General features: G+C 38.8%; 1 protein-coding gene across 2 annotated transcripts in view; it reads left to right on the top strand.

Annotated features, from left to right (window-relative positions):
* The window catches only part of dve (SATB1_N and homeodomain domain-containing protein dve), a 214,970-nt gene that overhangs the window by 186,573 nt on the left and 13,526 nt on the right, over positions 1-14,871 (top strand). For both annotated transcript variants that reach the window (XM_083127200.1, XM_083127199.1), the window contains exons 4-5: positions 4,383-4,509; positions 7,038-7,140. In XM_083127200.1, coding sequence (XP_082983326.1) covers positions 4,383-4,509; positions 7,038-7,140 — 230 coding nt within the window. The remainder of the gene's footprint in view (positions 1-4,382; positions 4,510-7,037; positions 7,141-14,871) is intronic.

Raw genomic sequence — 14,871 nt, forward strand, 5'->3', positions numbered from 1 at the left:
AAGTCGAGTATTTTGTTTCCATACCTTACAAAAGGTCAGCCTAAGGTCACGTCTATGGCATCTAAACGATAATCCAATTCACACCCTACCTGATCAAGAATTTGATCATATCCGTACAAAAGAACGCCATGTGTAGCGTGGCATAGAAATCAGATGAATCACTTTCAATTACCCTGTATTTAATGGGCGAAATATATTATTGCTGTAGAATGGAATTCTAAAGGTGAATCAACATATTATGGAGTAATAATAGGCACTTGTGCCAATAAAATAGAAAACTCAATATGCTGACCAAGGCAGTAATTTATTTTATTATAAAACATAAACTAAACGTAACGTTTCAACCTTCTAGCAAGGTCTTCCTCAGACTCTGCACCAAGTACAAATGTAACAAGGTACAAAAACAGGACGATATATATACACAAACATTACTCTCCTCCAGACTATTAGAAAGGTGTTCTGGAACATTCTAGCAGGTGGCTTCCCTTGTCAACTGTACTTTCACCTACAACTTTCTAATAGTCTGGAGGGGAGTAATGTTTGTGTATATATATCGTCCTGTTTTTGTATCTTGTTACATTTGTACTTGGTGCAGAGTCTGAAGAAGACCTTGCTAGAAGGTTGAAACGTTACGTTTAGTTTATGTTTTGTAATAAAATAAATTACTGCCTTGGTCAGCATATTGAGTTTTTTATATTATGGAAACAAGGCTTAATGGTGTTACAATAATATAGATAGTAATTAGATCTGTGAGGACTAGCATGACTGAAATAGGTAGAACTAAATAGAGACTTCAGAACACTAAGCATTGGCACATTTATCCGGTTTCGACTAAACTTTCACACTGACATAAACGGCCGAACATACAACACCATGCTAATACAATAAGTGTAGGCAGTCGCGGCGATTAGGAGGGCATGAGGGGCAGTTACCCCCTTCACTCTTTATCCCGGACTGTGGCATCTTAATTAATGCTAAGCCTTGTCTACCAAGAGAAAGTAAATTGTTCTTGCCCTCCCTCCAGTTTAGGTACCCAGTCTCCGCCACTGAGTGTAGGCGGCCACATTACCAACGAGCAAGGTGAATTGATTTAAATCAGGTTGATTTGTACCAATTTATAGAATAATGTACATAAGAATAATCACTTTTGGTGAATGTACATTAATCCTGTAATAATTTAATGGTGTTTATTAGTCTCTAAGAAAGGAAACCAAATATATATACTGATGGGGTGAAGCTGATTAATACAAAGGAAAATGTAATATGTAAACTGCAAACAAACACACTTAAATTTATCTTTATTCAAAATTCAATAATTTTAATAAGCAAAAATAGTAAACATTTTCTGTAAATAAAAATAGTGTAATCATTAAACTGTAAACAAACATGGCTGCTAATATTTTGCAAACTATCATTTAAAAAAATTGCCAAAATTCAGCTACGAAGACTTTTAAAAAATATTTTAAGTTACAATTATAGAGTAATTTTCAGTGGAAGAAAAGTTATTGAAATTTTTATAGTTTCATGAACACACTCAACAAATATTTCCATAGGTTCATATATACGTATATATATATATATTTACATGTAATTTTTTATTTGCTTTATTCAAACTGTTCAAATATTTTTACAGGGCCGTTTGCTACAAAAATCCCTTCTCTAAAAGAAAATAAAGATATATCTATATGTATGGTACCAAAAATCATCCAAGCAATTTTTAGCGTGTTTTTTTTTTAAAGAAAATCGATTTAAATAAGAAAATCATCAAAAACGATTTTTTAAATAAGTATCATGATTTTTATTCTCTCTGCCAACGAGCTACTCTGGAATGCACGGCCGTTTTTCACCGACCAACGATTCGAAGTAAATCTTCTTTTCTATTTCCGGCAGAATTCGCCACAAGTGTACTAGTGCCGTGTGCTCTTTACGTAGTATGTGTGTCAAAAGTGGCCAGTAAAGTTTATTGACTTGCTTAACGAACGTCAATCATCAGACACAACACATGAATCACGAAATATAATCTTTTAGAGCCAGGAAATTGTAGCATAAAATTACAGGGTAATTGAGAAGTACTTACCACAATTTCTCGTTATTAAATAATAACGCACAAAAAATTAAAGATCTTCCTAAATCTCAGTAACCTAATTAATTTATTTTCTATAAAGAACATTTTCGAACATTAACATGGCTCTGCTGCCTGAACCAACACAATCTTGGGTGGGACTTTTCATGTGTGTTTGCAATTGTCGTTTCGTCAATTTGATCGTATCCCATTCATCCTGGTATTCCCGATTAGACAAAAGCGGTAGAAAAGACATATCAAATAAAACCAATCTGTGAGTCTAAGGGTAATATTTCTTCGGAAATAGAGAGGCTTGTTTAACTTTCGCCATGTTTCAATTGATTTATTAGTTATTTATCAGCTGTCCAATAAATGCAAGAAATACCCAACCATATATCTGTATTGTGAATTCAGGATAACACAATATATTTACGGTCTGGTTTTTTCTTTCTTTTCGGAGCGCATTCATTTGGCTATCCTTTCCCACTATTCGTCAGACGATAGCATCTTTCCCAATCCACTCCCACACAGTACCAGCGGAATATCTGAATATTATGCTAATGCCCAACTGTTTTCCTAACAGGACAAAAAAAATTGTTTTTTTCTACGGCCATTCTTTCACGAAATCAGCTCGCTTCAAACACAAAAGCCAGAAGGGATATTTATATCTCCACCGGAGTTGATAGAAGCATCTTTCATATTTTCATATCTTCATACAGATATACGAGAGAAAAGATATGGAGTAACGTTCGATAGGTATTCAGCCAATTTCTCGAGTTTAGATGATGCATTCTCGATTACAATTATATACGGAAATATAGTTAGAATTTGTAGTGAACTAACTAAGACACTCCATAGCATCAAAGATCTGTTACTGAAGTAGAACAAAGAGTGCCATCTATCTTTATCCAGGGAAAAATTAAGTAACTAAACGCTTGACCAGAAATGTGCGTCTACATTGTAAAAACTGTTTTGTAAGACCGTCAATTTAGGCTGTTATCGAACTACACTCTTACTTACCGTCAATTTCACAGTTTTCCACCGTTAAAATTTAACAGTTTGCGTGTCAATTTCTCAAAAACGGGACAACATTTATTATTATTTAAATTTTAATATTTTACGAAGCATAAAAATAGATTATAAATTGCAGTTAAGTGCACTGTAAATATTAATTTAGTAACTGTATTTTGTCATATCAATAATAGTTATTTAGCGTCGCTCTTTTTTACACCTTTAACGAATAGTGACGATGAGGATTACGAAGCTTGAACCCGAAACTTCTGCTGTGAGAACGAAAGTCGACGACTAAACATCCTTAAAATCCAACCTCCTTCACGTAGTGGTTAGCACAGCGCGCTTGGACGCCAGAGGTGCTGGGTTCGAATCCTTGCCTGGGCGTTCTTTGTGAGTGTCTTTCATCTTATCACTCATCCTCATTGTCGCGATTAACCAAAAGTTGAAGAAAATGCGACGTAATATAAATCAATCAAGGTTAACTATATAATGGTTGTCAATAGTACTGAATTGTACTAAGGGCCTCCCCGATGGCGCAGTGGTAGCGTCCTCGCCTTGTAATCAAGGGGTCCCGGGTTCGATACCCGGTGGATGCACATGGCACAGTTGTTCGGATTCTACTTTAAACTGTAGGTCCAGTCCCGATTAGCCTTTCTGTGCATAAAGTGGACTTAAAATAACAATTCAATCAATCAATCAATCAATGAATTGTACTAAAAACTGACATGGTCGCTTTTTTAAAAGGTACTTGGATGGACTTGGACCATCATTTCTCAGTCAACGTTTTACAGTGAATTTTTTAAATTAATTTAGTGCAGTTTACATTGCCTATAGTGCAGGAGGCCTTAGAAAGAGCGTTTCGGGGTCTAACAGCAGACGTCGCTCGCACACTATTGCCGATACTCTCGTGCCGTCTGCTCCTCAGCCGAACAAACAGGCCGAGGTAGCAAGAGGCAGAGGTCATTCACCCTTCCAGAAGGGTGCAGCGAGCTAGCTGTGGCAACAGGGGCTCGCTCATTCGCGGACCTGATTGGTTCTCGCAGACACACCCCCATATTGTCGTCTGCTGCAAGCCCGCGAAACGATCTTTCTAAGGCATCATGCAGTTATAGGTAGACTATGTAAACCACAAGTCAGTGTTTGTAATTATCAGTGTAATATACGCTTGGTTAACACGTGTAAACGTATCTTACAGTCTGCAGCATACCACTTATCTGGACCATCTTTCACAGATGAATTTTTTTTTCCAGATAATTTCTTGCGCTTTCACTATATCTCTCTAATTTAGCCGTTCTGTATTTTCCAGGTTCTATTGTGATAAAAAACTGGAAACCTCTCAGCTTCGATAAAATAGCAGAGGGACCTCACGTGACAGTCGGAGATATTCTTGGAGAACTCACGACTGTGGCAACTCTTCGAATACAGCTTTACAGGTAACTCATTAATTTTACTCTTACCAATTGGCTTATTTCTATTTCTGCGTTATCATGAACTCATTCGACAATATTGCCAACTGACACTGGGAAATACAATACTCACCACCCTGTATTGCTTTATGCTTTGATTTCGAGTCACAGAACATTTTTTTTCTGGAGAGCTAAGAAGTGAGCAGAATATTTTCAGGTGTGATTGTTTTCATTGGTCATAGCTGCCAAGATACTCTTCCTTGTCTTCCTCTGTCTCCTTCTTGTTTTTGTATCCTTCTTACTCATTTTTGCTTCTTTCTGCTATCTATCTTTATTTCTCTCTCCTTTGTCATCCTTTTCAGGAGTTCTATCTTTCTTCTGTTCCTCTATTTCTTGCTTTCAATCTTCCCACATATCTCTCACTTTCTCCTTTCCTCCTCCTCTCTCTCTCTGTTTTTCTATCTTTCGTTCTCATTCTCTCCTTTCTTTCTCTCCCTCTCTCTTTCTCCTGTTTCTATATTTGTTTCTTTCCAATTCTCTTTCTCTCCACTCCACTTCCTTCTCTCTCCCTCTCTCTTTATCTGTCTTTTTATTTTTCTCATTCTGTATTTCTCTTCATCTCCTTACCTGTCTTTTCTCTCCCCTATCTCTCTTTTTCAAGCTTTCTAGTTTTCTTCAGTTTATCTATCTCATTATTCAATGTTTCCATCTAACTCTCTCTGCCTTCTCCCTCTCCACCTGTCCATTTTTATTTTGCTTATTCTGTCTTTCATTCTCATTCCCTTCTTTTCAGCTCTTAACCTTTCATTCTCTTTCCCCTATCTATTTTTCGAGCTCCCTATCTTTGTTCTGTTTCTCTACTTCGTTCTTTTAATCGTACCACCTATATCTCCATGTCTCTTTCTTCTTTACTTCTATCTCACATTCTTTCAATCTCCGTGTGAGATTCTTAATCTACTGTAAACAATTCCGGAAATTTTTCATTTAGAATATTTGGATGGACAGAAGAATGGGCAAAGAATAGCTATTTCACTGTAACGTAGAACCTTAACAGTGACGCCTTTGAATGTACACTTTACATAGTTGAGAATTGAAGCTTTGTTTCACTACTAAGCATATAATTCTAAAAGTATAAACTTGCTTGGATCAGAGCAAGAGCAATAAATGCTTGCTGCAGATCGAACACAAAGGGATAGACGTGTGAAAATAGAAATTGTTTGCAATTGAATACGAAGGGAGGACCAGGAGGCATTTAAGTCCCACAATACTAGGAATTAGCCAATTCTATATTGATTCCAAGCGCCATCTCTTGCATTCTCTGTTCTCTAAGCTCGCATGAAAGATCTTCGGATGTGGGCTTTATGCATTAATTCTGTGGTCGCGTAAACAAGAACAAAGAAGGGTTAACAGAACACAAGGTTGGTGCGGCTGATGTTCGGGAATAAATCCGAATCTTTCGGCGGTCCAACGAAAGATCAGGATCGTATTTCAGCTCGCATGATTGGTCAGATTACAGCTGCCAAGATCGGGCCTGATCTTTTTGGATTTTATCTCCGGTTTCGTTCTCCACACAAATCATTGTTTTGTTCAGGCCGGATAAAGCTTCTGTAAATGATATGCGGAAATGGATGCCGTGGGAATTAAAGTGCGTTTTACTGTTCTCTTATTTTGAGCTCATTCTCCTCGCGGAAATATGATCTTGGAACGTAGCGGTGGTCTGTGTAGGCCTTCTGGTGTTTCAACATCTCACAGTCGGGTTGATACTTTTAATCGTCGCGAAACTGTACGATGCTGTACTGAAACGAAACACAATTAAACTTAAACGATTTTGAATCATCAAGCAAATTTTGGACTTGACACCTGGAGTCCAATTCGGTTACGATAACTAATTAGCTACACCCCAGTGTCGTAAGCCGAACCCTAGATGTGAATTCGACACCAGGTGTCACGGGTTCGAATCCCGGCCTGGGCATGGATGTTCTTTGTGAGTGTTCCATGATCAATTTCATCGTATCATCACTCGCTCTCAATTTCGCGATTTGCAGAAATGCGAAGTAAAATAAACCAAATCAATCAATTAATAATAGATCTGAACCATCTCACTATGGCACGTGGTGCTAAGCTATGGAGAAAGGGAAGACACCAGCCCGCGAAAACGCCGTGTATATACTGTTAGACACGCCCGTGCTGCTTGTCTTGGCGTCTACAAGGAAGTGACGTTGCCATGACAACGCCAGCTTAGTTGTTAACTCCAGAATCATCACCATCTTGCTGAAATGAACAATTTTATTCACAATGTCTCATCGTTTTTTTTCCGTATTGTAGTCCCTAAACTTGACTATGCAGATAGCTTGGCCTGACTAGAATACAGGCTCCTGACACACTATTTAGACATATTGAAACTATGCGTTAGTTTAAATCGAACCTGTAGCTTATGTGACATGCGAACCACTGTACATAAAATTACACCCACGCTTTTTTTATTATCTCATTTTTGACAGAGGTAAAGACCATTTTGTTTCAGATCAATAGCTACTCAGATGTATTCTTTACAGGGCCAGACCAAGCGTATTAGCAGATGTCAAAGACAAACTCCTGAGGCTTCTCTTGACTCAATCTCATGCATTGTTATCGTCGACAGGCTGCCCATTGGATGAGGTGAGTTGCCATACTTTTTCCTTCTTGGATTTTTCCACAATCATTGTTAGTCTCCTTACACTTCATATTTTGTGAGCTGTGAGGACGGTATTTGATTTAATCTCTCCTCCATCTCACGAAGCATTTTGATTGGATTGTTGAAAAGTTGGACTTTTCCTAAACCTTCTGTGGTTTCATAATTCGATTATCAACAATAAGGATCTCAAACGGTAGGTATCCAAACTTTGGTAGCTATAAATTCAGGGTGGAAAAGTAGCAATTAGCTTGAGATTTGTTCAGCCTTGTAATATAGTAAGGCATAATTTTCATCACATTCAAGAACCATTCTGTCTTATAACTTATCGTATCTTGTAAGAGAAAGAGAAAATAAAATGTAAAAAGGGTTTACAATTATAACATTGTTTTATATTTTAATATATCTGAAACTGACCCCTCATAGTTTTGTTTAGCAGAAGGGTGTTTTACTGCAGTAATTTTTGATTCCAAAAGAGTACTTGAACATGTAAATAGAAAGATTATGTATCATTTGCATAGTTCTGTGCATAAGGCAACTCACGGAGTGTTAATTTTTTATGTATGATAGGCATGTGATGAATGCAGAGGGTAAGTATTGTGTTTTATATTCTGTAATTTCAATTTTCAGTCCTCTGACTGAAAGATGACATCTCGAAAGCAACACAAGAACTTGCGATCTGTTACATACAGAAGTGTATTGTTACAATAGATGCTTGAAGCTCTCACACTCCCTCTTTAAGGAATATCTGGAAGAATGGATGTGATCCTACCTAAATAATCCAGTCCCAGAAACTGTTTGCAGTCCACATGCCTGTCATTTCCGTTTAAGAGAGATATCAGAAAGGATCTCTGTCCATAGGCCAAACAATGACGATTTCAGAGGTGACAAAGGCTGATAGTTTAATTTGATTGATTTAGTTTATTTTGCTTCGCATTTCTACTACTCCGCTAATCGCGAAGGTGAGTAGTGATGAGATGATGAAGAGATACTCACAAAGAACATCCATGCCCAGGCCGGAATTCCAAACCCAGGACAATACCTGGCGTTGTAGTGCGCTGTGCTAACCCCTCCGTCACGGAAGTTTGCAAATGCTCAACTCTCCCCGTACATTCAATACCAATCTTATCCGACTGGTTTTGAATATACAAGGATGCAAACCATACTTAGGGCATATTATTGAAAAACATCTCATGAATATAATCACTGAGAAACACAGTGGAATGCCATTTTACTCAATTCTTCTTGGCTACAGGGAATTATCTTCAACGTACTTAACGCCTGCAAGAATGAATCTGCATTATGTTTCTCAACTTTATCTTCTCTTGCCGAGATTTTCAAAGAAAACACTCGCACAAAGGTAATGAATCACTGCTGACATCTAGTGGGATAAAGAGCAAACTGATATGATTCGAAGATCAAATATACTTGCTTCTACGTCAAAGTTGCGATAGCAAATTTTGGGCACGCTCGCTCACCTGTCTTCTTTTTTTTCTTTCACTAGTTAACCTCGCGTGGTCGATTTTTCTTTCGCTGCCTGAGAGGATCCAAGGATCATTTTGCTCGAACGAAGTGTGGGGGTGGGGGGGACGAAGCCCCTTCCAGCAAACTCTCCTAGTCCAATTATTCAATCGGATCATACCGAAGACTTTGGGCCGGATCAGTAGGCACCCGGCAAGCTTGAATATTAAACAGCATTTCTTGGCCTCGATTTTATGTTTTCTTCGTCGAACCAGAGCCAGCGTTTCTTCCCCCCACCCTCTTCGCTGGATCTTTTGCATTTTAATCCCTCCCTTTAAGCCCATTAACACGTAAGCCAGGGGAGTATATAACTTCGCTCTTTTGCAACTGTTGAACTTTTGTACACAATGCTTTTCTTTACCGAAGAAATTGTCTAAAGAAGTGGGGAGGATAAATGATGTAGAGACCTCACCCCCCCTCCCCCTCCAGACCCATCAGGAGTTCTCTGAACTTGCTCCTTGCAGGATCTCGGCCACATAAAGAATGAAGCATGACGGGTAGGCTTTGATCTCATTAATGCTATGAAATAATACCTCATAATCTTATTAAGGCGAGGTTAGATCCAATCCCGCGCAATATCTTCTTCCGTATTAAGTTCCGAGGCATGTTGTCGCTGCATTTTGTCTCCCCTTCCCCCCAACCCCCCCCCCCTACTTCATCGCGCAGAATTGTTCAGCAAGCTTAGCCTTGCGAGTTTCTCATATTTCAACCCGATTGAAATTCAGTCGGTTGTTTCTAAGGATTAAGCAATCACAAAAGAAGCGTTTTAGGAGATGTTTTTTTCTCCCCTTTCCTCGCTTCATAATGGAGCCTTGAGGGGGTTGTGGGGAGGGGGTGAGACCTTTACCTGCTCTCACCTCACCCCCAAAATATAAACCCCCCGTACCTACAAACGATACCTCTTCCTCTTGATCTTTGCTTTCTTTTCCGGAAGTTACACAGATGAAAGGGTAGAGGAGGAGTAAAAAAACAAGTGTTGCTAATTAACGACAATTCGCCCTAGAACTGTGCATGCACCATCTTCACACTCCACTCCTGACAATCAAATCCTTGTCACCCGCGACTTTCTCCAGGCTAACGCCTCAGGATCTCATGACTAAGAGAGACACTGGTCTATTGGAAATATCACTCGCATTCCTAAGATCTTTCCTGTCTATAATGTGTGTGTGTGTGTGTATACGAGGGGTGATTAGCAAAAAAGGTTATAAGGACAATACATTTCAGTGTGGTTCTAGTAGTCAAGTTGAGTTGTTGTTTTAAGTCTTCTTTATGTACAGATAGGCTAATCGGGACTAGACCTACAGTTTAAAATGGGATCCGACCACTATGTGCCGCCTAAATATAATGTCATGTGTCTAAGCGTGTCACATTATGACCGGAAGTAGCTGTACAGTGACTGTTCAAAATGTCCACACGTTTGGAAAATCGCCAACCTTGGCGGAGTGGTTAGCACACCGCACTGCAACGCCAGGTGTCCAGGGTTCGAATCCCTTTCTGTGTGTCCTTTCATCAATTTCATCATACCTTCGCGATTTGCCAAAAGTGTCAGAAATGCGGAATAAAATCAACCAAATTAATCAATCATCGTTTGGAAAATTGGGGGGAGGGTAAAAATGTGTCTGACTGCATTAATAGCAAACTGGAGGACGATTATGGCGAAAGTGTGATTTCAAGGCACTACGTGTCGACATTTTGAAGCGACACAGAAGTTCAAAGTGATCCCATCAACCAGAAAAAATTATGGATACTTTTTCTGGGATGCGTCTGGCGTCTTAGTGGTAGAATACCTCAAACATGGACGCACTGTTAATGCCAATGCCTACTGCCAGATACTGAAGCATATGCGGGAGATCTTCAGAAGGAAAGGGGCAGGTGTTCTGTGCAGTTGTGTGATCATTCTGCATGATAATGCACGTCCTCATGCCGCACGTCAAATCGTTGCTTGTTTCAGAATGTTTCACGGAAAATCCTTGGACCCACCAACCTCCTCCTACAGTCTGTATTTGGTACCACTTGATTCCCATCTTTTCTCTGTTATAATGCTTGGATAGTACTTTCAGAGCAGTGAGGATGTGAAAACCACTTCCTCCAAATGGTACCGAAATCTTGACACAACATTTTGTTCGACCGACATGAACAATAATTTCACGCCGTGATGAATGTTTGAACATGAACGCTGGTTACATGGAGGGCTAGTGTCATGTACCCACTATCTCCGCGTAAACTCATTTCCATACCCTGTCATTTATAAGCTCTGTAATCTTTTTTTCTGATCACCCCTCATACATAGAACTATCTAACTTTTAATTTACACTATAATGTTATTGACTAATTATTTTTTTTCAATTTCTTTTAAATATTTTCATGTGCTTTTCGTTTCTATTTCATACGACACATAGTTGAATATTTTGCTTGGCGGAGTGGTTAGCACACCGCACTGCGACGCTAGGTGTGCCGGGTTCGAATCCCTGTCTGGGCATGGGTGCTCTTTCTGTGTGTCCTTTCATCAATTTCATCATATCATCGTCGCGATTAACTAAAAGATGCAGAAGAGTGACGCTGAATAACAAATATACACATACTACCACGCACTGTACGCAGTGTAGCAGTAACGAGCCTTCCATTCCTTTCTACCTGAACACTAAATTTGGTAAAAAAAATGATAAGGAGTTAGCAACACTGCGAATCCCAACACCTTTGTTTTCATGCTACTTGATGTCGCCCCTATCCATTCTGCGGGGTTAGTGGGACAGGGGAAATATGAGGGAGATATTAATGGAGGGTGAAAAAGGATGAGGGCAGCTCACCCTTTCCAGGCCACCCCTTTGCAAGTCATTAGAGGAAGGGGTTGGAAAGAAAATGGACCTTGATCCTATGAGGGGGGAGAAGAAAGGTTTTATCCATTGCTTTTTAATACTAAGATTAAATCTGCTTCGATGCATACTGTGAATCTTTCTGCTTATCTTGCTTGATCAGGGAAAAGAGCTGATGAACTTGCATGTCCACCATTATTATACCACAGCACAGCACCCTTGTACCAAATATAGAAGATATTTTTGTCCTTAACTTGTGTATCATACTTCTTAACTGTTAAGTTTTATAGCTTGCCACTCCTTGCATGTTACTTTTAAGTTAAATTTGCCCTTGCACATAAATTGTAGGATAGTTTTGACCTTGTCAATACATAATTTCAGATTATATTTGCCTCTGCACATTAATTTGAATATTATATTTACCCTACATATTAATTTATATAGTATATTTTTGCTAAGACATTAAATTGTAGAGTATTCATGACCTTCCACATTAATTTGAAGAATATATTTGCCCTTATACAATTACTTGTAGCATAATTATACAGTTTTATATTAACCTGTACAATACTTTTGCTCTTTCATCTTGATATGGACAATAACTTGTAGGTTAGGTTTGCCCTTGCACATTCATCTGTAGAGTTGACTTTGAATATTAAGTTGTAGGATAGTTTCACTCCTGCAGCTTAGTTTTAAAGTGTAGTTGATCTTGAACATTAAGTTATAAGATTGTTGTGTCCCAGCAAATACTGTTTTAATAATTGACTTTGAATATAAATTTATAGGATCGCTTGCCCTTGCACATTAATCTCTAGAGTGTAAATAAACCTGAGCATTAACTAGGATCATCTTTTGCCCTTGCACATTAATGTATAGAGTTTATTTGATCTTGGACATTTACTTGTAGGACAGTTTTGCCCGTACGCTTTAAAATTGTCAACATATTGGTCATTAAACTCCTTGATTTGACAGTTTACATTGTTCAGAGTACTTTTTCTCCTTGCACATAAACTTTTGAGTATAGTTGCATATTACATTTTATACTTTCATAATGGTTTACAGTAATACATTATTGTATATTGCTCGTAGATTGATTGATTGATTGATTTGGTGTTTTAAGTCCACTTTATGCACAGTATTGGTAATCAGGACTGGACCTACAGTTTAAAGTGGGATCCAAACTACTATGAGCCTCTACCCTTGAATTACAAGGCGACAACGCAACCAGTGCGCCATCGGAGAGGCCCTGTATTGCTCGTAGAGTACATTATGTGCTGAAAATGACCTTCAGTTGAATTTTTTGTTTTAAGTCTGCTTTGTGTACAGATAGGTTAAGTGGGAATCGAAGCACACTATGTGTCTCTGCCGATGTTGAAGATGATTTTTTTTTAATGGGCCCTTCTGTTTTCTATATTACTACCTTTGTATATGAAAGGAAAATAGATTACTTCATCACAATGAAACATTTCTTTCCAATACCACTTGAGAGACTGTAATTTTCATACTGTTTTGTGTTACGCATTATTACGTAACGTAAGGTTTAAAAATTCTCAATAAATCTGCACATTATCTATTCTTTACGGCTGAAAGTGCATTACAAATTTCCCCCCTTCCTCTGCACCGTGGTAGGAAATTATTTCGCATTAGACTCCTTGAGTCATAGAGGAAGCCAGGTTATGTACGAGCAGATAATCATTGCTACGATAAAGTCTTGTGCGCGAGTCTACATAAATTGCGAACCGTACGGAAAATGGAGTGCACAATATCCTTCCTGGAGCTGGGAAGAAGCGATTCATAATGATGAACACGTACTAGGTTGCAGAAAAGAAGTAAATAAGACGATGAACCTAAGGCTTATGGCGCAGTGGTGAGGGTCATAAATGATACCGGGATGACACCTCGCAGCCGCATCGGGATCTTATCTCAAACCCTGGATTCAGGATCTAGGACATCCTGATACCAGAGGCAACACACAGAAAGATTGGTGAAAGAGAGCCTTGCTATACATTAGGGGAATGTCTTTTCTTCTTTTTTTTATGGCTAGATCGTTAAGTTGGGAGATTTTGAGGATCAGCTACCGTTATCTTTGTATACGCTGCACAAATACTGCAGCGGAACTTTGTGTTGTTATCAGAGGTGCCAACCTTACAGTGTTTTAAGAGATTATTGCTTTTGCTGCGTAATTTATGTAGCTCTTTTCTTTTTCTGCGCTGTAGCACAGATAGCTTTGACGTACATTATGCTGGATTGCTACAGTCAGAATTTAAACTGCGTTATTCAAGCCCAAAGGTGTACTTTCTCAGCTAGTCTTGAGGAGAGGGCATTTGGATGTTTAGACGAAAGTCTATAGGCAGTAATGTGCCTTAGACCAGTGATTCTGAACCTTCGAGAGCCTGTGACCCGATAAATTCGTTTCTTAAAAGTCTATGCCCCGATCCCAACAATTTTTCTCCTAAATTCCTTTCTAATTGTTTAAACTTCAGACGTTAATTAATAGGTATCCTTGAAATTTAATATTAATAAATAAATTATGGCATTACTATAGACAGCATTAGTTGGAGTATGTCTAGGTTTGCTGACAAATATAAAATTTGGTTTAAATTAGTCGACAACAACTGGATCTAATGGAATCTTTTAGTTTCCTCTGGACAGTATCATTAAATTAATTTGGCAAGTGCTGGTTTTCATTGGCGTCTTCCATTTCGGACACCGGAAAAAAGTCCAATTAATCAGAATATATCCAATTCAATATATTATTGAAAATTACTGTGCAAACTAAATTACAGTGGTGTTCGTCCGTCAATCTTCAAATTTAGGGGAGGGAAGCAATGCCCCCCCCCCCCCCGGGAGATCTTTGATCGCTCACCGTCACTGTCGCATTTTCTGTTATCGCAGTGGACACCCGAATGAGAGGCCATCTTTCCAGCTGGTTGGCAGCTCTGGCTGCAAGTCGCAAACTTCAGCGGAACCTCTCGCGACCCGGCGGTTGAAAAACACTATCATAGTCTGTAAATCGACATTCGCTGTCTACACGTCTTCATGATTTAGCCGAATTGATGTCGACATGGGTGGTGGTGCTTAACATAACGTATTGTATATTTTCGCATCTCGCTTTTCTGACAGTTTTGGCTAATCGCGACGATGAGGATCAGATGATAATTGATGAAGGGACGCTCACAAAAAAACACCGATGATCTTGTCGGGACTCAAACCTTGTAACTTAACGGAGTAGGTCACCAAGCTGACACTTAGCACAACGTCCTGTAAAATGAAGAATATGCGGGTTCGAATCCTACGTGTACGCTTTCTAGATTTGCACTCTCATTCTTTCTTCAATCGTATATTCATAATCTATTCTTGCCTTGAGTTGCAAATGCTTGCCTC

Source organism: Lepisma saccharinum, chromosome 8 (genome assembly GCF_977018435.1).
Source record: "Lepisma saccharinum chromosome 8, izLepSacc3.1, whole genome shotgun sequence".
In the NCBI taxonomy this organism is placed as follows: domain Eukaryota; kingdom Metazoa; phylum Arthropoda; class Insecta; order Zygentoma; family Lepismatidae; genus Lepisma; species Lepisma saccharinum.